General features: G+C 40.1%; 2 protein-coding genes across 2 annotated transcripts; one reads left to right on the plus strand and one right to left on the minus strand.

Annotated features, from left to right (window-relative positions):
• Nucleotides 1-3,600: 3,600 nt before the first annotated feature.
• Nucleotides 3,601-4,992, minus strand: LOC131018474 (uncharacterized). The gene has a single exon (XM_057947193.1). The coding sequence runs from the start codon at nucleotides 4,990-4,992 to the stop codon at nucleotides 3,601-3,603; it is 1,392 nt and encodes a 463-aa protein (XP_057803176.1).
• Nucleotides 4,993-22,688: 17,696 nt separating this feature from the next.
• On the plus strand, nucleotides 22,689-24,325 carry LOC131017909 (CSC1-like protein HYP1). Its single transcript, XM_057946650.1, has 3 exons — nucleotides 22,689-22,814; nucleotides 23,018-23,294; nucleotides 24,048-24,325. The coding sequence occupies exons 1-3, from the start codon at nucleotides 22,723-22,725 to the stop codon at nucleotides 24,297-24,299; spliced, it is 621 nt and encodes a 206-aa protein (XP_057802633.1). The 5' UTR covers nucleotides 22,689-22,722; the 3' UTR covers nucleotides 24,300-24,325.
• Nucleotides 24,326-25,934: the final 1,609 nt, after the last annotated feature.

The raw sequence follows: 25,934 nt of genomic DNA on the forward strand, positions 1-25,934 counted from the left end.
CGCTTTCACCAACCAGCCTTTTCTTGTTTAGGCTCAAATTATACAATCTCTGAAACACTAACTTAAGGGGTTTGTCTACCACCCACACATCCTCCCAGAAGCTGATCTGAAGCCCATCCCCAATTCTTCGCCTCAAATTATTGATGAACCACCGATCTCTCCTTCCTCCTCCCTTATCTACAATTTTTTGCCACCACCCTTTCTGTCCACCTCTTCCCGCCACCGAACATTCTCCCCCTTCCCCCCACACTAACTCCCCATAAAGCGATTTGATCACCCTTACCCACAGAGCTTTCCCCTCCCCCAAAAACCTCCAGAGCCACTTACTTAACAGCACCTGATTAAACCAATCAATATTCCGAAACCCCAGACCTCCTGAATCCTTGTTGAGGCACAAGGCATTCCACTTAAACCAGGTGATACCGCACGTCTGTGTACCTCCTCCCCACAAAAATTTTGAGAACAGTGAATTAAGTTCCTTAATCACCGCTTTAGGTATGAAAGCGAGGGATAATTGATAAACCGGGATGGATTGCAACACCGACTTGACTAGAGTAATTCGTCCTGCCAACGAAAGATGTCTCTTCTTCCAGCTTGCCACTTTGTTTGAAACTTTTTCAACCAAAAACTTCCAATCTCCAACACCATTGCTGCGCCCCCCCACTTTAGTACCCAAGTAGTTGCACGGAAAGGATCCGATCTTGCACATGAGGAGCGATGCCCATCTCCTCTCAACTGCGTCATCCACTCCCACTGTCAGAAGACAACTTTTATCAAAATTTACCGCTAAACCCGAGACAAACTGGAAGAGAATTAGGAGTTTCTTCACGCTCTCCATATTTCTGTCATCTGCCTCCAACAAGAAGATAGTATCGTCCGCGTACTGCAGATGTGAAATGGGCACTTTATCCTTGCCAATCTTCGCCGGAACCAGGAGCTGCCTCTCCGCTGCTCTTTCAATGAACTCGTTGAGGCCTTCTGCAACGATAAGGAAAAGGAAAGGTGACAACGGGTCACCCTGTCTCAAACCTCTCTCCATTTTGAAGTCTCCCGTCGATGACCCGTTCACCAATACACTTGCCGTTCCAGATTCCAGACTCCCTTTAATCCACTTCCTCCAAAGTCCGTCAAAGTTAAGTCGACTGAGAATCATATCCAAGAAATCCCATTGCACAGAGTCGTATGCTTTTGCGAAGTCAATCTTGAAGAAAATACGGCCCACTCTCTTCTTTTTTGCCTCAAAAATAGCTTCATTCAGGATAACCACCCCATCTAGGATGAAGCGACCCTTGACAAACGCACTTTGATTATCAGAAATGATCGACCCCATAACCCTCTTCAATCTGTCAGCCAGGATTTTAGCCACAATTTTATACAAGCTGGTGATAAGAGAAATTGGGCGAAAATCATCGATCGACCCAGCCCCTTCTTTCTTCGGAATCAAAACAATAAAAGAGGCATTACCACCTTTCGGTATGTTCCCATTTTCGTGAAATTCCTTCAAAACCTGGAGTAAGTCCTCTTTAACCACGTGCCACGCCGCTCTCCAGAATGTGAGGTTAAATCCATCGGGTCCCGGACTCTTGTCTCCACAACAGCTCCACACTGCTTCTTTAATCTCGTCCAGATGAAAATCCCTGATCAGCCAATGCCTCTCTTCATTTGAAATTCTCCTCCTCATGAAGTCCAAGGGGAAATCAGGCATCTGTCGTTCTTTCCTTTTGAAAAAAGCTTCAAAATGATTTCTCACTCTTGCTTTAACCTCTTCCGGTTTAGATATCCACGAGTTTTCAAAGAGCATTCCGCCAATCTCGTTTTTAATCCGTCTCCCCCGAATTGCCCTATGGAAAAAACCGGAATTTGTGTCTCCTTCTTTGAGCCATTTGAGTTTGGCTTTCTGTTGCAGCATCATCTGCTTATTCTTGAGTTGAAGGGAGAGCAGGGCTTGAATCTCATTTCTCCTAATCACCTCTGATTCTTCAAGACCTCTCTGCTCGTCCACCTTATCCTTCTCTTGAAGTTCCTTCTGAAGTTCTTGGATTTTGTAGTCAATGTCACCGAAAGAAGTCCGATTCCACACCTTCAAGGCCTCTTTGACTTTCTTCAATTTCTCCTTAACCACAAAAAAACTCCATCCCCCCACATTAGTCACCGTCCACACCTGCTTGACCATCTCCTCGAACTCCGAATGATTCACCCATGCATTGAGGAATCGAAAAGGTCTTGGTCCCCAATCTTCCGATCTTGTAGTGAGAATAATCGGACAATGATCCGAAATTAAACGTTGAAGTCCTCGTGCCGACGTCCCTTCCCAAGTAGCCAGCCAATTCTCATTAACGAGGAAGCGATCAATCTTACTCTTGCACTTTCCATTTGGTTTGTACCAGGTAAATTTCCGACCTTGAGTTTTAATTTCCTCCAGATCGTTCCCCCGGATAAATTCTTCAAAACTTCTTGCATCAGCCACTCCAAACGCCTCCCCACTGCCCACACGTTCATCCCTCCTCCTAACTGAGTTAAAGTCTCCCAAGATACAGACACTCCTATCCGTATTTTGTTCCACAATTGAGCTTAAGGCATCCCACAAGATCCGCTTTTCCCCTGAGCCGACTGGTGCGTACACATTGATGATGCAACATAAGATATCACCCTCCTTGTACCTACCATTCACCACCACCTCCCCCGGTAAATCCCACGTACTAGAGGCTTCGAACACCTCCCTATTCCACAAGCAAACAATTCCTCCAGCCCTTCCCTCCGAATTCCTAATCGCTATGTCTGTATAATTAGACCCCCACCAAGATTTACAGAACAAGTCCCTAAACACCTCCATCTTTGTCTCCTGTAAGCAACAAAAATCGATCTTCTGCCCTTTCACCAAATCAGTAACATCTCTCTGCTTCGCAACACTCCCCAAGCCCCGAATGTTATAAGATAACAAATTCATTAAACATTCCTCAAAATACTCCCAGCATTTTCGCAAGAAAGAAAATTACCTTGCACCTCAATCTGTCGAGCAACATCTTCGTCTGGAATTCGACTTGACAGCCTGATCTTCTTTCCAAAATCCCAGATCTGTTGACCTGAACTTTGCTCCCCAATTGTCGTCTCCTGCCCTTCTTCTTTCTCCCCCTCTCTTTCCTGCTCTGCCACTTCCTCCCCCCTTCCATCAATTGGCTCTAAATCTGAAATGAAGTGTTCCCATTTCTCTTTCTCCCTGTTTCTATTCTTTTTCTTTTCTCTCCCTTTTTTTCCTTTTGAATTTCGATCCCCACACCTTTTACTTTGGTTTGAACAACTTCCTTCCTCGTAGCTGAAAATCGGCGGCTCATTCCTTTCGATCCTTTGCCCTTCCTCTTTCGATGCCGTGTCATCTGCAACATTTTTGGCACCTTGATTTTCCATGTACACAACTGAATCGGCTTCTTCCCTTTCCAGAATAGCGCTTCTCTTCTCTCCTTGCGCTTGGGTCGACATTAAGGTATGACCTCCCTCACAAACGATTCTTCCTGGCCCATCAAGAGAAACACCAGTAAAGCCACCAGTTGGGCTTTTTTGTTGTACCTTCTGAGAGTCGGCCCAGTTTTGTTCCTCAAAAATCTAGTTTGGACTTTGAAAAGCGTGGCAGTCCATCTGCCCATCCTTAACGAGTGACTGACTCTCACCTTCGGCCCCAACCAAATTTAAAAGCATTTTCGATCCTCCTAACAACGTCCCCTCATAATTGGTTTCCTCGACAAACTTGTCTGCATGGATCGAATGAGACGAAACGTTGATTTCTTGGAGAACCGAAACATCATCATCCCTTTCACCGCTCTCGTTCTGATCTCCGATGGTTGCAGCTGCCGGATCCATGGACTCCTCCCCGCTCGTCCATCCTGCATCCGATCCCGAATCCTCGAACTCCGTCTCTCCGAGCATGGAAGAGAAAGGATTCTCGTGAATTTCCTCAATGCGAAACGTGAACCTTGCTCCATTAATACAACACTCCGTCACTTGATCAATGGATCTAAGGCCCGTGGAGATTTGAATCAAAGCAACATCCAGTTTTTCTTTTTCTTTCGTCTTCTCATGTATCTTCAATACCCGACCGAACTTTGCAGTTGCCAACTCAAAGAAACGATGATTCCATGCATGTAGTGGAATCCCGACCCACCTCGTCCACACCACTCGTTGTTGAAACACATCCACAACGTTCCATTTCCTCTTCCATTGAAACCAGAACTCACTCCATTCATCCATCTCCGTTAAAACTTTTTCTGTTGGCGCGTCACAGACACTACGTATCAACACCAAATTTCCTCCCATCGTCGTCACCTTCAGTTTCCCAGCAATTTCGCTATTGATTTCTTCATTAATCTCTTCCCACAAGAACTCATCTTTGATGAAACCCGTGAAGGCTCCATCTAGCCATCGTGTTTCCTCATCCGAAGTTTTGAACTGAAGCAAATCCGAAGGTCCTGACTCCCCTTCTTTGGATCCAGTGAGCACCTCCTTAAAAGAAACCCCCATCATCCTTTTTGCGGCATGCACGACCTTTGTTTTTTCCGTCTTTCTACCTGCGTCAGCTTTGAATCCCTTCCCTTTACTTCCTTGGATCTTCACTTCTCTCTCGAATCTCGGTTTGAACACCCTAATTTTATAGCTCCCAATCCACAACTTATTAAGTTGTTCCAGCAAACCGTCCCTATCTTCAACGTCTTCGAAGCGAACAAAACCGAAAGGCTTCCCTTTTTTGTCTCTCTTTCTTGGACAAAAGATGTCTGTCGGTTCTCGCACGGAACCGAACTTTCTCCTCAAAAAATCAAAGCTACATTCTTCTGGAATGTTGTTGAAAAAGAATGTAACTTTTTGTGCTTCATTCTCGTCTCTTGCTTTCCAAAGTTTCGAAAACCTTTGAGTCTTTTGGTTCAGCTGCTTCTTCACCATCCCATCGGCTCCGTTCCTCACTTCCCCTCGTCTCCTCACCTCCCTCCAGACCTCCTCTCCCATCTCTAAAAATGGAACTATTCAAAAAGCAGCCCGCCGCAGATGATAGCCGCACCTCCGCCGCATCTCCCCGCCGCTAGACTGCCTGAGACCTAATATCCGGCCCCCCCGAACGCGTCCGACTGGAGAACCGTATCCACTGCGACTCCGGAGATGCCCGATCTGGAGATCCGAGGTTTGCTGAAGAGACCTAGAAAAAAAATGGTGACATGCTACTCCAAAATGGTCTGCTGAAAGCGGATCGAGCTGATGGGATCGGAATCCCCCTCTGCTACAGTAGATCAGTTTTCTACGGTGGTGAGAACGATCACGACGAGATCTACGACGATGTCACAGAAGACCTGTCTGGAGGCGCGGTCTCGCCGGACTGTATAGCTGCGGTGGCCCTGGAGTTGTGGTCTCGCCGGACTGGAGAGCAGCTGTTTCAGTTCTGGATCGCGTCTCGCTGGTCTTCTTTTGGTTAAAACCGACGAGATCAACGACGATCGCGGAAGGCCTGGCTGGATACGCGGTCTCGCCGGACTGGGGGGGCTGCGGTGGATCTGGATGCGTGGTCTCTCCGGAGTGGAGAGCAGCTGTGGCAGTTCTGGATCGCGTCTCGCTGGACTTCTTTTGGTTAAAACCGACGAGATCTACGGCGATATCGCGGAAGGCCTGGCTGGAGGTACGATCTCGCCGGACTGGAGGGCTGCGGTGGACCTTGAAGCGTGGTCTCGCCGGATTGGAGAGCACTATTAATAGTGATATTGATGACTTAGCAAAGTCAAGTTATTAATTTATATGCGATAGAAATATTATTTCTATTATTTACTTGGAAGTCGTGATCTAATTCCGAATTGAAGAACGAGTTAAATTAGATATTTAATTCGTAGAGAGTTATAACGAAGCGTCGTTATTTAGTAGAACCCAATATTAGTTTTACAAATACTTGATTAATTAATCAAGGCAGGAGATTTTTATTAGTCACCTCAATTCTATTTACTTACAATCATCATTTTTCTTTCACACTCCCTACGCTCCTACACTATTTCCTACACTATTCCTACACTATTCCACCTTCTCCTTCAACGCAACATCATACTGCAACAATTTTTTCAAAGTTGCAATATATTCCATGCAATCCCAAAAGTCAAGATATGAGGAAAAGAAGATCACGAAAGAAACAAAATTTTCAAAGATGGCAGTAGAAAATCACGCCAATATCCACAATTTTCAAAAGCTGCAGATTTCCATCGTCTGCAATCCAAAATCTTCAAAGATTCTACAGTAATCTTCTCCTACTCCCTACACAAATTTCAACCTTCATAATTTCCATTGTCTACGGAATCCACTTATAAATACATAGCATATCAGTTAACACACAGCTCACTCCACTCTAGCAAGAACCACACCCGTGCACAGAAAGTGAAGCCAACAAGCTTCAAAACACAACTTTGCATACTTCTTAAGCTCAAGTGAGCTCCCTTCGTCGGCCCGTTTCTTCGCCGACCAGCCACTAGGCCGTGAACCAGGAACGTGTACTTGTTCCTCCATCTTCAGGCTACCAAATCCAACAATCGAAAGGCCGAAGCCTTCTTTGTATTTGTCTGACCAAAGGCCGCAATATCCTTCGGAGGCCAACGTCGAATTCCCGACTTAGCCACCGGCCAACTTACGGCCTTCGTTTCTCACTATCCTTACGACGAAAAAGGATCGAGAAACCACCGTTGTGTAGCCTGATCTACCTCGCACGAGGAAGACTAAGTCGTAGACCTTCGCGGCTAAACACCATCGCGGTACGACGACCAGAAAAACCCCCGGTGAACAACTTCCATTAGTGCTCACTTGGACAGGGGTAAGTTGACGCCCTTATTTCGATGCATTCCCGTTTCTATTATATTATGGGAAATTTCTGGGGTATAGATGGGAGTGTGGTGAATATTCGTACAAAGTTTCATGTCATTTGAACTTTGTTTACTACCCTTTTAAAATTCAAGATGTCTACTGCCAGTATCTGCTGAAACTGTCATGAGGAAGATGATTAGGTTAATTATTTCAGTAACCATATGTTGATATTTAGCTCTCAAATTTTTATTGTATAACGATATATGTGTTAGAACTGCATATACAATTTGAGGTCATTCCGGTAACGTTTGCTATTTTTCAAAAATCTGGACTTTCAGTTGGCAGAAACTGCCGAATCTGGTAGGCGATGGGAAAATCGCTATATCTCTTAAACTACTTGGAGTTTTTCAACATACTTTTTTTTCAATTAAACTAGACTTAAAGAGGTTTCTATTGATATAAAATTAGACTCCATATGAGTTCGGAGTCAAAGCAGTTTATTAGTTGAAGTTGAGTCTCTACAGTTTTGTTGAGATGAAATGATTCAAAATAATTCATATTAAGGATTTTAAAGTTCTATTCGACCACGCTAGAAGAGAATTAGCTAAATCTATTAACAAGGATTAATAGTAGAATTCCCGATTATCGCTCAGAAGATTAGTTCATGCATACAAGATTCATGCACAGTTAAATTACGCTTTCTCATTAATTGAGAATTTTTTTTTTCGAGCCAAATGTCTTATTTTATATTCTCGTGATTAAGGTCAAACGCGAGAGTAAGAATTACTCAAGGAGTCACAGTACCTTAGTAAAACCTTGCTATCAGGTGGGCAATTTCTTACGCGTAAGATAAAATGCTATTAAAGAACTATGCAAGTTTTATGCTTTATTATGCCTAAATGAGTTAAACTTTATTATGCTTCACGCTAAATGATTTACGCTATGCTGTTTATACTATTTACGCCTATGTAATTTATGCTTTGTTACGCTTTAATAATTTACACTATGCTATTTACTTTATTATGCTTAAATGAGTTAAAACTTTATTTCTCTTTATTATCTACGCTTGTCACGCTTTAATAATATACGCTATGCTATTTACGCTTAATTACGACTTAAATTTTTATTATTTATTATTTATGCTTTGTTACGCTTTTAAGTGATTTACGCTTAAGTGAGTTACGCTTTGTTACGCGCCTATGTGGTTCACGCTTTGTTACGCTTTAATGCTTTACGCTTATTATTTAACACCTATGTGAGTTACGCTTTAATGCTTTATGCTTATTATCTAATGCTTATGTGATGATGTTAACGAAATCGATTCCTGAGCGGATAGCTATCTTGTCAGGATATATATTTATATATGCAACGCGACCGTGAGTCAATGAGAGGGTTGGCCGGTCAAACGTCCGTTGAGGGAGGCCTCCCTCAACGGTACGATGCTAGCATCTGTTGGGGGAGGCCTCCCTCAACAGTACGATGCCGTGTCCGCTGAGGGAGGCCTCCCTCACGGCGCGATGCCTGTGTTCGTTGAGGATCTTCCTCACGACACGATGCTTATTGATATGACTTTTGATGATGAGGAATGCACTTACGCTATTTATGAATTTGAAAATGATAGTATGCAAAGAACTTGAAAGAAGATTCATGTCGCTTATATGATGCTGTGGTTGATGATAAAATGTTAAGCTTATAATTTAGTTTTTGGCAACTGCCCACTAAGTACTTTTGTACTTAGCCCTGCATATGTTTATGAATGTGCAGGTTGAGCTGTGATGAACGATGAAGTGTTGCTGAGTGGAGCTTTTGTCGAACTTAGAATAGGCTCAGAAAGGATATGTGTCTGCATACATGTATCTCAGTCTTGCCTTCCGCTGCAAACACTGATTATGATTTAGTCAAGTCTATAACTATATGCCAATTACTCTTCAAAGAAATATCTAATGCTTACTCGGGTTCATCGAGTATTTTTTTTTTAATTATATGCGTCAATGCTTCAATGTCTTAAATTTTATTTCAAGAATTAATGCTAGATATTAATGTCTATAATCGAGTTATGAATGAGTCAAATGTGCCCTTTCTAACCCCGCTTCTTAAATCCCTTCCCTAGTCACGATTTTCCGGATTAATTATCTCTAATTAAGGCCGGTCGTGACAATAACACTTAATAAAACTTATTTACAAACTAAATCCCTCCGTGTCTTGGAATTTGCGAATAAGCCCTTCCTCAATCCTTGCACATTTTTAGCTTAAAACCTCCACACGGCTTTTAAGCAGAATATTATAAACAACAAATATGTAGGCTACTTTTTATAAAATGTAAATTTATTTTTAACTTATTTACAAACATACTTCTATTTAACTATTTGTTTAACTCTAACATAATGCATACTGATATAATTTTTTCTTTTTAAATAATTTTCTTAATTCTTATGTAAATAATTGGGACGAATGAAATGATATGTTTGATCTTAAACCTACTTTCTTCCTTCATAAACGAGTTATGATTACACCACTATTGCTTTGCCTTCCTCCACCCATAAACACCCAAGAATACAACAAGCTTAATCAAGTAATTACAAGTTTTTCAAGTATTTATTTAGTATTGATAAGTATTGGGGGTTTACACCATGTGCCGAATTGTACAGATTCTCTAAATCACTCATATCATGTGCCAATTTGTGGACTAGTTTTGCATATCCAAATTATACGACATGCCTCTTTCCTTATCTCATTTCTAGTATTTCTTAAACTGTATTGGGTTTGCAAATATGCTTTATACGACTAACAGTATTTTCCAAGTTAAATTTAGCTAATTGACTAACGAATTAATATAAATTTTAAATTTAATTGTTTGTAAAAAAATTATGAATTTTAACTTTTTAGAATTCGTTCAGAATTAAAATGCGAATGAGTTATGACATGTAGGGCTGTAAACGAGCCAAGCTACTCGTGAGCTATTCGATGTTCGACTCGATAAAAGCTCGATTGGTAATTTAATGAACAGCTCGTTTAGCTAAACAAGCCAAGCTTGAGCATGATGATACTCGGCTCGTTAGTTCGTGAACAAGCTCGTGAAGAGATTTATCTTAAAAACATAAGATTATTCATTAAATATCTTACTATATTTTATACTACTATATGTAGTAATATTTGGATTGAGTATCTAATAAACATCATTTATTCACAAGAAAATAGTAAATATACTATTTTTGTGAATCAAAATAATTTATATATTTAAAAATTAACTTATGTATTAGGAAAATAACTAAAATTTTAAATAAAAATTTAAATTTAAAAAGCTCGATTAGGCTCGACACTGTATTCGACTCGATTAAAGCTCGATCGATAATTAATCAAACAACTCGATTAGCTAAGCGAGTCAAGCTTGAACAAGATACTATTCGGCTCGGCTCGATTACACCCCTAATGACATGCAGGTTTAAAGGAAATTTTGACTTGTGAATTGTCACCTGATAAATTTTCGACCCTCATGTAGAATTAAATGTTACTGGAAAATTCTAGTTCCGACTGAATTCCAAAAAATAAAATATTTATTTTTTGCAAAAAAATATTAAAAAAAATTGAGTATAAATTATTGAGTGGATGATCGGGGGAGGGGGTGGGCAGGGGGAGTAAAAAAGATTTTTTTTTGCCTTGCGGGAGGGGTGGGGGGGGGGGAGGGGGGGGGGGTTAAAAAAATTGGCTCGAGGGTGGGGCAGGGCAAGAGGAGTAAAAAAAATTTAAATTTTTAAGGGGTGGGGTATTTCTGATTTTTTACTCAAAAACTGATTATTTTTTTAGATTTTTATTTCATAGGCTAAATTTTAAATTTACAATACGAAAGTGGACAATTCTATATATTACGTCTAAATTATTTATTCATAGTTACGATTTCGGACATTTTTATATGTAATTAGTCTCATTTGTGAAGTTTATAGAGCCTAACTAGGGTTGAAATACTAAGAAGAAGAAAAAAATCAACGTTGAAATACTTTAATGATTAAATGCAATTCAGTTCATAAGACATTTCTCTTTGAAACAATAGGGCCAAATGGCCCTATTCAACATACAACATCAAATTTTGTCCACCATTTGAAAAAACATAAATTTTGGCCATTTTTTGTATGTCATGACTATTCTACCCCTCTCTATCTCCTCTCTCTTTCTCATCTCCCCCTTTCTCTCTCCAGCGGCTCCTCTCTCTTTCTCATCTCCCTCTCTCTCTCTCTCTCTCTCCAGCGGCTGCGCGGCAGCGGCACCGAGCTTGGAGAATTTGTCGGAGCTCTCGCGGCGGTGGTGGAGGAGATCCTCCCTCTCTCTCTCCAACGGCTGTCGCTCACTCCTCTCTCTTTCTCATCTCTCTCTCTCTTTCTCCAGCGCGCGGCGGCGACAGATCTGGTCTGATGAGGCGGCGGCGGTGGATCTGATCTGATCGTTGCGCCGCCTCCTCCATCGGCAGATCTGATCTCCGCCTCCTTCGATTTCAGCCATGGCAGATCTGATCTGATCTGATCTGTGCTGATCTGATCTATGCTGCACGTATGGCACTTATGGCACTATTAGTGCCATAAGTGCACACTTCCCCCTAGGGTTTAGATGTTCTATTTAGGGTTTAGATGTTCCATTTAGGGTTTAAATGATGTTGTTGTTTCTGTATTTGTGCTGCACGTATGGCACTTATGGCACTATTAGTGCCATAAGTGCCCAAATGACCATTTTACTTAGTTTTATTTTGAATTTTCGTTGGCACTTATGGCACTAATAGTGCCATAAGTGCCAAAATGACTATTTTACTTGGTTTTATTTTGGATTTCCGATGGCACTTATGGCACTATTAGTGCCATAAGTGTCATCTTGGCACTTATGGCACTAATAGTGCCATAAGTGCCTAACCCGACCCGGCACGCGACCCGCGTACCTGATCCTACCCAGTCCGCCTCATTAAGGGCAAAAACGTCCAAATCAATAAAAATGGCCAAAATTTGTGTTTTTTCAATGTGTGACCATAAATTGTGTTTTATGCTTCATTTTGGCTACTTCAAAATTTTACTCTTTCTCTTTTTGCGAATAAGTTTGGGGTCGAACCATTCAATATATGTTACTGTTGAGTTTTGTAATTAAGAAAAAATGAATGTGGTTTTCTCATTACTTTTGCAAATCTCTAACTGGATCCTCGAATAAAAATAACGTGAGAGAAATCTGTTGGATTCGATAATGTGAGAATAAAAGTAAATTACAAAAATCTTCAAAAAAAGAAAAAAGAAAAGTAAATTACAAAAGATATTGGGCCCAAAAATCTATTACGGTTGAGGGGATGTTATAATCCCTGGGATTCGGGTGTCGGCTTTTATATTCCAATCTTGTCTGCAAATCCTACTTCTCTTTCCATTCATATTCTTTTTTATTATTTTTTATAAAATAAAATTGAACTAATCCCACTTGCTTCATTTTTTTTGTTTTAGTATTTGTTATGAAAGGTCTAATCTGATAAATTTTTTCGTTGCAGCCATAGAAAATATCTCGAAATGTGGCATAGCCGCATACAAACAAAGCTGGATATGGCGCTAATTGTGGGGCTCTATGCCTCGAACTAATTTCAATCATGACAATATCGAATTTAAACTACAAATTTTGTCACAATGCATCCGAAATTAAATATTGAAGATATTTTTATGAAGTGATGAAATTACATTACCGCTTCATTCAATAGTTCAATTGAGATCCAAGTAGTTATTTTTAGTTATAATTTAAATTTTTATTTTTTAGTTATTTTTAGCTTAAATATTAAAATATAAATGTATTTATCTATGTTGTTCGTTTAGCAGTCAAGAGGAGGGGATTGATTGCACGCAATTTGAAATATGATGAATCTGATTGATTGAATTTGAGTACATGATGTTGAATACAATAGGAGTGTCTATGATATGAGCTAAATTGCTATTTTCCTTAATTTTAATATAAGCACCCGCATCGCGGGTACTCGAGGACCTCCTCGAGGAGAGGGAGGGCATCGAGGAGGGCGATGCAGCGTGGAGCTCCTCGAGGACTCCTCGAGTTATCGAGTATCCTCGAATGGGCGGAGGAGATGGCGCGTGCAATGCACGCGCCCAATTTAAAAAAAAAAAAAAAGGAAAAATTCAAAAATTTGAGTTATATTCGAATTTTGACTGCAGCTCCTCGGTTTCCGCACCTTTGACCGACCGTTTTCATTATTATTATTATTTTTTTTTTCTCCTTCTTCTCTTCTTTAAAACACCCCACCTTCTTCCTTCTTCTCTTCACACCTCTTCTCCTTCTTCCTTCTTCTCTTCACACCTCTTCTTCTCCTACAATTTTCTCCGTCATGGATCCACACAACCCTTTCTACGATCCAAATTGGTGCCCCAATCTCTCCTCCGATTATCATCCTGATATGGGAGGAATCAACTTGGAGGAGAGCCCGCCCGAGGAGGAACCGGTCAGTGCTCAGCAGAGTGTCTCCCCACCAAAGAAAGGCGGCCGGAGGAAGGAAATGGCCACCAAAATCAAGCACGACAAGGCCGCTAGGTACCGTCATACGTATGCTCCCGAGCATACGGATCTCATCGTCCAAATTTGGGCGGAGGAGACCAACGACTCGATCCGTGGGACGGATCAGAAGGGAGAGGCATATTGGGGCCGGATCCGCGAACGTGTGAACCCCATCCTCGGCGTCGACCTTAAAATCAAGCAACTTCAAGGCCACTGGTCCCGGGTGAGCGCGGATGTGCGTCTCTGGGAAGCTGTTTGGGTTGAGACGCGCAACAATTGGCCGTCCGGTCATTCGGATGATATGATTCGTGAAAAGGCCCAAACCATCTTCAAGGCTCGAAGCCCACACAGGGCCTCCTTCAATTTCTGGAACGCGTGGAGAGTTCTCCGGAACAATCCCAAGTTCAAGTCGATGTACCTCCTTGGAGACGTGCATGCCTCCAAGAGGACAAAGACTACGGAGGAGGGCGGCTTCACCACCTCGGCGTCGGGCGAGGAGATCTCTTCTGCCCGGCCCATTGGGCGGCGAAGGCGGCGGCGAAAGGGAAGGCAGCAGCGTCGTATACGAGCTCGGATCCTCCACCAGAAATTGTGGAGAGGTTGGATAGGAACGACGCGCAGATGAGGGCATTCACCGCCCAGTACCAGCGGAGGAACGATATCCGGGAGAGGGAGCTCGATATGCAGCTCCTGAACACGGATACGACGCACATGACGGACGCACAACGTGCATTGCACGCGTCCATGGTCGCCGACGTGCTCAGGCGTCGTGGTCTATCCTAGGCTTTTAATTATGTGATTTTAATGATGTTTTAGGTTTTTTAAATTTTTATGTTTTTTTTTTGGTGTTTTTATATTTTTATGTATTTTTTTTTTATGTTTTAAGTAATTTTAAATTTTATGTTTAATCCAGTATTTAAATATGCAATTTAAATTATGCAATAAAATTTAAATGAAAAACATAAAATCAAAACTAATATTATCAAGTAGGCTATCAAGGAACCCCAATGCAGCACTACCTATTCAATAACACAAACACTATCAAGTAGGCTATCAATGAGGCTATCAAGGAGGTCCCAATGCGGATGCTCTAACTTTGTGGATGCATAATTATTTATATATATATATATATATATATATATATTAAAAATATGATTTCAAATACGGAGTAACTTTATATTTATGTTTATGCATGAAAATATTTATTTATTTATTATGACACGTAATATTCTATAATAATAATAATGTGTAATTCTAAAATGATTTTCAATTGTTTAATAACTATAACGTGTAATGCGTGTGTGATGAGAGAGGAGACGACTGAGCATACTTTAATCCACTGCCCGAAAGCCGACCTTGTGTGGGATCAAATTCATCAATGGATCAGAATTGAGACAGCGAAGCCACAAGGAGTCGCCGAACATTTTAAGTCCTTCATTGGAGGGGGAAGAGGTAAGAAAAACAGAAACTTCCTTAAAGCTCTTTGGATTGGAACTGCCTGGCTGCTCTGGAAAAATAGAAACGATAGTAGGTTTGATAATAAGAATTGGGAGGTGCATAATCTTGTTAGAGATATCAAAGGTAGGCTGTGGAGTTGGAATAAGATTTATCAAATTGTTGAGTCAGATGTTCCTTTCTCCAAGTGGTGCTCTAACGAGTACTCACCCCTTATTTGATGTTTTCTGGTACTTCTGGTACCTTGAGTTATTCTTGAATAAATTTTTATTGATAAAAAAAATATATGTATATATATAACTATCATTTCACCTTATAAAAATTTGAAAATTTACGTTTTCAAATTTGAATTTTTATAGAGTAATTGATGTGGATAATTTTATTTTTACTTTTAGTTGCATTTACTTATATTTTGATTATATTTAATACTTCATCCGTCCCATGAAACTTGAGCAGTATTCATTTTTGAGTTGTCCAGCGAAGCTTTATCATTTTCCTTATTATTACAAAAGTTTTTTTTTTCCTTTATTCACATTTTCACTTTTTCACCTACCACACTTAACACACAAAATATTTCTCCCTCCGTTATCATTATCTAATTTTGTCATTTTCGTCCGTCTTCATAAAATGTATCCAATATATCGTTGGTAAGTTTTCCACTCACAATAAAGTGGGACTCTTACTCAATTCACAACTACTTTATTAAAATTTGTGTCATTTACAAATGGTTACTTTTTATAAAATGGTTACTTTTTATAAGGACGGAGGGAGTAACTTCTTAAAATCCTTATCGAAAAGAAATTGCTCAAGATTCGCGGGACGAAAGGAATATTTATATTTATATATCTAAATATATTACTCTCTTGGTCCTCATGAAATGTATCTAATTTTCCATTTTCATCCGTTTTCATAAAATGTATCAAATCTATTTTTAGTAAATTTTATACTCACAATAAAGTGTGACTCTTACTTCACTTACAATACATTCAATCACTTTATTAAAATTCGCGTCATTCAAAAGTGAATATATTTTATAAAGATGGAGAGAATATTTAATTTTAATGTTCGTTATGAATAGCACGAAAGAGCACACTAATTTCTCATTAAAGGGAATTATCAATTATCTCTCGAAAAAGAAAGAGAATTATTTGATTCTTAAGAGCCCTCTCTCTCAATAAAAGGGATTATTGATTGAAATAAACTGCTCCCGTGGATAGTGACCAAACGGTTTTCCCTGTTGCTTTTTTTTTTTTTTTTTTTTTAAGTAGTATTTTTCATTTAAAAAAATGAATTTGACGGCGACTCTTATGATGGAGATTAACTACCTCGTAAGAAATCATATATTTTATGGTTGTAATTACTACAAATCTCTTTAACCGAATTGATGTCGCTCCATGCCTGTCGCTCTAGCTAGGTTACAATGATTTCACATGCAACATTAATTATTATTATTATTATTATGGAGTGGTCCTCAATAACTACCATTTCTTGTTATTCTAATTAATTAACAACATACAATTTGATGGCCGTGGAAACTAAACAAATTCATAGAGAGAATATAATTTAATTATGTACTGGGTCATTTAATTTAGAAGACAATGATCGATGTTATTTTTATTATTTATTATTTATATTTTATGAATCATATTCCGAGATTCACTTAGTAAATTTTGTTTATGTTTAAGTAGTTAGCAAACTACACAAAAGGATTTTCAGTGAACATAAGCCTCACTGATCACTTTTTTCTTTCCTCTTCAGAAAGTCGTCAAATTATCGATTTTTTGTGCAAATTGTTGTTCAAAATCCCATATCACCAAATCAAATGGATCGCATGCAAATTAGGACTGACAAATCGTATGTGTCAGGTCGATATGATAACGACACGATTATCATCAGATTTAATAAAATAAAGAAAAAAAATGAAATAATTGATTCTTAGAAATTAAGATGTTGTGAAGCGTCGATGTTTAAAAAAAGATGTTGTGAAGTGTTGTGAATAATACAGTTTGAGCACAAAAAGGCCATAACTTAACTTTTATGAATAAGAAAGAGTGAAAGGGTGTTGGGAACCTTGTGGAATATCCTAACCCTTGTTTTGATGATACCAAAATTCATAGGACTTATATGTAATAGACTAGAATCGTTTTGAACTCAAGTGTTAGAGTTCGTTTCTAGTTTAGTTGCAGTGTCGAAGACCGAAGACTGAAGACTGAAGACTGAAGAACGAAGACTGAAGACTGAAGACTGCAGTTACCAACTGAAGTATCAGTTGAAGAATCAGTTGAAGACTGATTATTTAATGCGCGCAAAGGACTGATACTAAAGTCAAGTATCAGTTAAACATTCCTCCTAGGACTGATCTTCCAACGTTCAGAGGAATCCACGTACGCACAAGTACAGCCGCATTAAATGCAGAGATCTCAGAATATCCTATCTCTGCAGAGGTCATTCCTATCTGGTGGTTACTTTTCAGAGATGTCACATCTCCTGTCCATCAAAGAGAGCCGTTTCCACACAGACAAGGAACCTCGAAGATTGAAGTCTCAGCCCAAATTCGAATTGCTCTCCAACGGAAGAAATCTTGAGGACGATTTACGCCAACGGATCTATTCAAGAGTTCTCCTACAAATAGCGCTCGAGGATCACTTCAATCTTCACCGATTCAACGACATAAGCTGAAGCTCTGCCGAAATTGCTACTCAGCCCAAAGCTTAACCGCCCAAAGCTTGAATCGAAGAAGAGAATTCCAAAGCCAAAATCAGTCACTGCTGACCCTAGGCATATATCTGTTTACCCAGAAGCCAAAGGTCAAACTTGCTTCAAAGAACTTGTTCTTTGTAAGTATAGTTGGCACTCGTTTAAACCTCTCCCCCATAAGAGTGTTTGAGTGATTCGGAGTTCAGGAAGGTACTCTGAACTCTGAGTGAAAAGTCTGAGCACGAGGTGTGCTTAGCAGGGAAATCCTACGTGAGGTGTGTGGGTGCTGAAGAGGGGTTATCTTCAGTTTACGGTTGTGTGCACCAGGCAAGCACACGGGTACGGTTTGCAGTGCACCAGTGAAGCACTTGCGGAGTGGATTGTTGGTCTGATCAACCAGCCGTGGATGTAGGAAAGGGTTTTTCCGAACCACGTAAAAGTCTCTGTGTTATTTACAGCTTTCAGTTTTATATTCTTACTTGTGCAATTTCAATTGATAAAACTGAACACTGACTAACAGCAAAGAGAAACCTTAATCCAACAACCTGCTCTACCGAGGCTATTACAGAACTAAGTTTAATTTTCGCTGCGTATGATATCAATCTGACTGAACTATCCTCTGATAGTAAGGAAGAGTGATATCATCTCTATCTTAGCAAACACGACTGAAGCCCTTACTTGGATCAGTTAAGTTCCAGCAACTTAACTGATAACTCATTACTGAAGAGCTTTCAGTATCAGTCGTCAACCCTGTTGGTCAAAACTGTTTTCAGTAAAAACAAGAGTCCTTGTTTGCGTGCAAAGTTTCGTTTCAATCTCTGACTGAGATCCCTCTGATTGAGGTCAGTAGATTGTTGAATTGAAAATAGCCTATAGGTGTATTCCCCTCCCCCCATACACCTATTCGAGACCCCCCGGACCTAACAATTGGTATCAGAGCGGGTTGTTCGCAAGAACTATCTGTCTCTGACTAGATTCTATTTGAACTAGATCCTTTGTCTTAAAGGTCTCGAAAAAGTTTTACTCTTTCTTTTTGTGCTTGCTAACTGCTCTATCTGCTGTTATCTGTTCTCTTTTTTTTATGGAGACTAACCACAGCAGATTATCTTCTTTACCTATGTTTAGTATTGAAAAATACGACATATGGAAGTTTCGGCTTGAAAGCTTCCTCACCGCCCAACATTGCCGAATGTGGGAAGTCATCACCAGCGGACCAATCACCATCACCGAAACAATCAAAAGGATTCCTGCTGATCTCCGACAGGATCCTTACGATGAGGTCCAGCCCAAGTCAAAGGCAGACTTCACCACAGAAGAAATGAAGCAAGATGAGTTAGACAACCTCGCCAAAAGCATCATCTCCGGCACCGTTCCTGACAAGCATGTCATGAAGATCATCAAGTGCGGAACATCAAAGGAGATGTGGGACATTCTGGAAAGAATGTGCGTAGGTTCTGAGGAAATCAAGGAGAATAAGCTATCCATAGCTTGCCAGAAATTCGACTCCTTCCTCATGCTCAAGAATAAATCTGTCGAGGAAATGGAACAAAGATTCAATCTCATCTTGAATGAAGTTCAATCCATTTCCAAAGACAAATACACTCAACGAGAAATCAACCTGAAGATTCTTCGAGCACTGCCACGTGGAGAATGGCAGATCTACTCAGTTGCTCATCAACATAAGCCAGGATTCAGTCAGCTCCCGACAAACAAGCTTTTCTCTGATCTCCTGGCAAATGAGTTCGACCTTCTGAGAAATCTTAGTAACAAGAAGGCTGGAGGATCAGACGAAGATGGTCCATCAACCTCAAGAGGAGTTGCACTGAAGGCCTCAACCAGAGAAGGCAAGAAGCAGATCAAGGAGCCAACGGAACTCAACCCAGAGGACTTCTTCAGTCAATATGCCTTGTTGACTGAAAGATTCAACAAGATGGAGTCCAAGTTCCGGAAGTATAGAAGGTTCCACAAGCAGCACTACAAAGGAAAAGAAAGAGAAGGGAACTCCAGACATTCCACAGATCGAAGCGGAGAAAGGAAGTCAGCCGCTTACGACATCAAAGATATGGAATGCTTTGGATGTAGAAAGAAAGGGTACTTTCGACATGAATGCCCTGATCTGACTCCAGCCGAGCGCAGAGAACTGAAAGCTAAGAAAGATCGTAGCTTTTCAAAGAAGAAAGCGATGGTTGCTGACGATGCTGACTCTTCCAAAGACACATCAGAATCATCCGACTTCGACAGTTCCAGCTCAGATGATGAGAGTCGAGCCCTGATGGCCAATGAATCAGAAAGCGTGGCTGACAACAGCTACGACAATGGAATGAATGGCTCAGAGGTAAACTCTCACTCAAAAAGTCCATTTACTGATAACTTCCTGATGCTTTCAGGATACCACTCAGAATCTGGAGATAGCTCATCCGATGAAACTGACGAGTTTGATCAGCTCATGACTGATCACTGTCAGCTGAAGAAAATGTTCGAAGATCTTCTCAAGCAGAATCAGAAAATGGACAAGGAGATCAATGATGAACGAGCTAAGAATCAGACAATCATCTACTTTCCGAATGAAACTTGTCTTGATCAGCTAATCATGGAGAACAACCGACTGGAAGAAGAGCTCATAATCTCCAACTCAGAATGTGAAAGAGCATCTCATGAAATCAAGCGGCTCAATCACAAGCTGGAAGAAACAGTCAAGAACTGCATGATACAGTCTCCCATGATGAGCAACTTTCCATCGAAAAAACTGGTCAACATCATTGGAGGAAAGGTTGCAGCTGTCAAAGGAAAGGATATCATGATCATCTCAAAGGACGATCCTTCTGAAATCACAACCTCAGAAGAATCAAGAGATCATGATATGGATGAAGTTCGCAAGCGCAGACTGATGGCTAGATCAAATGTTCCACCTCCACGAAGCTACAAACGAGCTAAGGAGGCCCCCAACCAGATCATTCTATTGAAAAGACTAGGAAGCAGATTTCAGTCAAAGATCCGGGAAGGAACATCAGGAGTCAAGAAGAATCTTCCTCATCAACCCAGGGGGAAGAAAAGCCACATCAGTCAGAAACTGACATCCTCAGTTCAGTTTTAGAAGGAACAACATCCATGGAGACCAAGCAATGCTGAGTCCAGTCGAGCCATGCCACTTCCTCGACGACAAACTACTGGACTTCAGCCAAATCTCCACAAGTCTGCAAAGACTCGAGTATCTCAGGGAAGATACTTTGCCGAGCAAAGAAGACCTCAACCACTCATCAGACAGAACTGCTACAAGAGTGAGGCCTTCAAAAGGATTTCTCAACAGAAGAATGCTCATGTGCCAGCTGAAGCGCCAACGACGTCAACTAGACAATCAACAAAGCGCAAGAGACCAGCCAGACCTACTCTGAAGCAGATATGGGTTCCAAAAGGAACTCGAGCTAACATCGAAGGACCCAAAGCTTGATTGGGTGCCTGAAGAAACTCTCACTACAAGAATTCAGTTGATAGACAACAAAATATAGACAACATGCTTTAAAACTTGTTGTCTATACGTTCATAGACAACGGTTTATAGTGCAACCGTTGTCTATCAGCGAGAATTTAGATGACGGGCTTTAAAATTCGTTGTCTATTATGCCTATAGACAACTGTTCTGCAAAACCCGTTGTCTATTTGAGGCGGTCATAGACAACGGCCCAGAAAACCGTTGTCCATCATATTGATAGACAACGGCTTTCTGGGCCGTTGTCTATGACCGCCTCAAATAGACAACGGTTTTTGCAGAACCGTTGTCTATAGGCATAATAGACAACGTTTTTTTTTTAGGTTGTCTATGAAATAATAGACAACGGCTATTTTTAAGTTGTGTAAAATTACAATTTTTTCCTTAGCCCTAATTTCAATCCTCTTTCTACTTTTTTTTGCACAAAGTTTGGAAGCTCCAGCCCACCTTCCCCACGACACCACCGGTGCCCAAGCTCCAGCCACCGTCGCCCCAAGCCACCCACCACCGTTCAGCCCCATCCTTCATCACCGGCGCAATATTGGAAGAGATTCGTTGTCCAGTGAGTGGCGGAAACTCTCGCCACTCACCAGAATCTATTCCGGCCGTTTATTGCTCATCGACGGAGAGTCCTAGCTTCGGCCGCCTATTTCCTTGCGTCGTCGCCGATTCCTGCACTCGGCCGCCTAGCTTCGGCCGCCTATTTCCTTGCGTCGTCGCCGATTCCTGCACTCGGCCGCCTATTTCCTTGCCTCATCGTCGATTCCCGTCCACAGCCGCCGCATTCCCCTAAAATTGCGATCTAACAGTTAGCTGCCATATCCAAGCCGGAGCTGCCGGTCAGAATCTCTCACTTCTGTTCTTCTTCCACTCTTTCCTCTTTTTAATTTCATTGATTTTGGGATGGGAATTCGTGACAGAGTTTCCTTTTGTTGTGCTTTGAAAAAAATTATGTGAGGGTATGTTTTAGGGGTACGAGCAATTTCTTACATTCCTGATCAAATTGGTTTGATTAGATGAGACTTTTCGTGATTTGGTTGTTTTGGGGATTCAAAGTAGTAATTTTAGCTAGCTCTAACTATGGAGGTTTTAGCACCAAATATACAAGGTTTTTGTTTTGGGGCCAGATAAGCAGTTTATCCTTTCACTTTTTCCCATGAATTGCAAACCCGAAGAAGCTTATTTATTTGTTGCATCAAGAAAATGGATATACTAATAATGATAGCAAGCTGTTTAGCCAATTTGATGCTTGTTCAACCTGCATTATTAATTAACTGAAACTTGATTGAATTAGAATGTTCGCTTCAGTTGTGAGATTGATTATAGCAGTTTGTTTGATGCTTGTGCTGCTTGTGCAAAGTAATTGAAACATGAAGCCTTGAAATCTTATCAGCCAGCTTGGCCATCTATTATCTGTGAAGCCGTACAGCCTGATCACTATTTCTTTTAACTAATTCTAGCTCGTTCTTGGCTTAACTGGAGACCACCTGGAAGCTTTTTTGTATTCTTTTCAGGATGACTTTCACTATCATTAGTGACACGCATGTTATATATATCCTTTTAAGCTGTAATTGATAGAGAACACAAGCAATCAAAAGATAGGAATTTGCTTTATCTGGTTTTTAAGTGCAACTGGTACAGCCGGCATCTCAGAAGGCGTACAAGGCAAAACCGCTTCTAAAGCAACTGAAATTATAATTACATACAAGATGGATGTGCAATGTTGCTGTTGTTTTTGCATGTCTTATTATAACCATTATGTTCATTGTACCTGTTTTCATAGCCCAAGGGCTTGCTAATTTGGCTCAGTTAGAGACCATGCTACCCTTTTTGAGCGGCATATTAAGGATGTAAGTTATTTTGTCGAAATTAAAATTCTTAAACCCGAGTTATCTTTTGACAAAATCAATAACGTGTTAAATTACTGATCCAGACAGTACAAACTTATAAACTTTTATGTGTATGCCTGATGGCTATCGATTATGAATATAATGACAGTTTATCCAAGCTTTTAGTATTATGACATGAAATCTTATGTGCCAAATGAATGCAGGAAAATCGTTACCCAAGTGGTTACAGGATTTCTTCCGAGTCTCATCCTTGAGATGTTTTTAGTTTTAGTGCCACCAGTCATGATCATGCTTTCTTCCATTCAAGGACACGTTGCCCTTAGCCAGATTGAGAAAAGTGCATGTATCAAAATGGTATGGTTCACCGTATGGAACATCTTCTTTGCCAATGTGCTATCCGGATCAGCGCTATACAAGTTTAACCTTCTTCTGGAGCCTAAAAAAATTCCTGAACTATTAGCCGTGGTTGTTCCTGGACAGGTATTTTTCATTTTGACTGTTAGCATGATAGCATCTCATACTTCTAATTACATATATTCTGAAACTCTGATTCCTTGTATAAGAATTCATTAGAGTTTTGATTATTTTGTGTAAGAATTCTGTTTCGTTTTAATGAGGTGACTTTTGTAGAGATGTTCTGAGTTCTTTCATGTTGATGAAGTTGAATTTCTTTGTAGGCCCTTCTTAACTTTTTTCTGTGAAAAGATTCTATGATCAAATCTTCCTACTTCAAATGCTTATGTATATTGAGTGAGAGATTCCATGTGAAAACAAATCCATTGCAGAGAAACAAATATGTAAAAATCTTATGACTTTTCAATGCTAGTTAACCTACACAATCTTTTTGTCAATGTACATGAATTCTATCAAGGATCGTTGTAGCTTAAGTGGTGTGGAGTCAGCGTGAAAGTGACCAAGAGAGGAAATAATAATTTCCCATATTTTCGTTCCTTCAACTATATAATTGTTTGTCAGCATGTCTTCGTGTCTGTTTTAGTGTGGGTGTATAAACTAGGGAACACACCTTTTCTTTTCAAAATCTTATTATAGATGTAATTGACTCTACACATAAACAAGTATGGTCTGCATAAGTCCCCTCTTTCACTCAAGCATTTATAAGTAAAATATTGTGTCACTCCTTCTCTGTAGTTCCCAAGCAGCATATATTCGTATTGCAAAAATTTCTGGACCTCATATTCTAAGTCAATAAATATTTCGATGTTTCTTTTCCAGGCCTCATTCTTCATTGCATATGTTGTAACATCTGGATGGACCACTACATTTTCTACAGAGCTTTTTCGGCTGAAGTTCCTCGTTTGTAGATTTTTGAAAGGAGGTATGTGTTGCTGCTCTAATGAAGAACTCGAGGTCCTTTCCAACCCTTATCACAGACAAATTCCCAGAATTCTCTTTTTCAGCCTTCTTGGTATAACGTACTTCTTCCTCGCACCCCTTATTTTGTATCTGATCACTCTCTCCCAATAACTACACTGGTAATTGTAATTTATAATTTTTATTAAATTTTACTTCAAGACAATTTCTATAATTTCATATTTGATCACAAGTTTGTCTTTCTTATAGTGTGCAGGAGGATGCTACTCCAAAAAGGAAATTGATGAAGTAAGGATAGAGTGGGCAGAATTTGTATGTAAAATCACAGATGAGTGATGATGGGCAAGTTTTATATAAAGTTAATTTTTTAATATTTTTGAGATATATGGTTAATAAATTTTATAAATTGATACTTGAAATATTTTAATATTGCAGATGGTGTAACTTGCTTGTTTTCGGTGTTTGCAGTTATGTTTCAATTAGTAGGATGATGATGTTTGGATTCTAATGTAATGTAGGATTATGATGTTTGGATTCTAATGTAATGTAGGTATGATGATGTTGGATTCTAATGTAATGTATGGATGATGATGTTGGATTATAATCTATGAATTTTATTATTAATTTATGTATTTTTAGCTTTTCATATTATATTTTTAGATTTACTGAAATATAAATTAAAAAGCAGGAAATTTTAAATATAAATACAAAATAAAAACTATAATATAGAATAGACAACGGTTTTCTGCACTGTTGTATTTTCAAATAGACAACGGTCAAGAACTAGACAACGGATGACCAGTCGTTGTCTATCAGAGAATAGACAACGGATGACCAGTCGTTGTCTATCAGAGAATAGACAACGGGTTTTCTCATGTTGTCTATCACAGAATAGACAACGGACGCTAAGACGTTGTCTATGAGAGAATAGACAACGGTCTAGAAACCGTTGTCTATCAGAGAATAGACAACGGTCTAGAAACCGTTGTCTATGACCGCCCCTCAATAGACAATACTCTCATTTACAACAGTTGATTTTGTAATAGACAACGGGTTCCGTCCGTTGTCTATTAGCGTTTTTTTTGTAGTGTCTTCCTTGCAGGTCAATGTCAGGAAACATAAAAAGAAGGAAGAGGCCAAAGCTTCAATCAGAACGTAGTATCTGGACAGTGGCTGTTCGAAGCACATGACGGGCTACAAAGAATATCTATCTCAGTATGTTGAGAAAGCTGGATCCAAAGTTGCATTCGGAGACAACTCAATCGGAGAAACAAAAGGCTACGGTGTGCTCAACATGGGTAACGCCAGTATCAGTAATGTTAGCTTTGTTTCTGGTCTTAAACATAATCTGTTGTCTGTGAGTCAATTTTGTGACAGTGGTTTCACAGTGAAGATCAAGAAGGATGAATTCACTGTTAGAAACAATCAGAAGAAGGTGGTTCTGAAAGGATTCAGACAAGGAAGTCTCTACGTCGTTTCTTGGGAAGACAGTCCACCAGAAACATGTCTCATCAGCAAGAGCAGCTCGGAGCTCAATTGGCTATGGCACAAGAGACTCAACCATCTCAACTTCAAGACGATCAACAAACTTGCTAAACATCAACTGGTAGAAGGCCTTCCTTCTATTGTATTCCAGAAGAAGCAAGAATGTGAAGCATGCCTCAGAGGAAAGCAAACGCGGATGTCATTCAAGTCAAAGTCAGGACACTCCTCTGAAAGGATTCTGCATCTACTTCACATGGATCTGTTTGGCCCGATCACTCCAAGAAGCTATAATGGTAGAAAGTA

This window comes from Salvia miltiorrhiza, chromosome 3 (assembly GCF_028751815.1).
Source record: "Salvia miltiorrhiza cultivar Shanhuang (shh) chromosome 3, IMPLAD_Smil_shh, whole genome shotgun sequence".
Classification (NCBI taxonomy): domain Eukaryota; kingdom Viridiplantae; phylum Streptophyta; class Magnoliopsida; order Lamiales; family Lamiaceae; genus Salvia; species Salvia miltiorrhiza.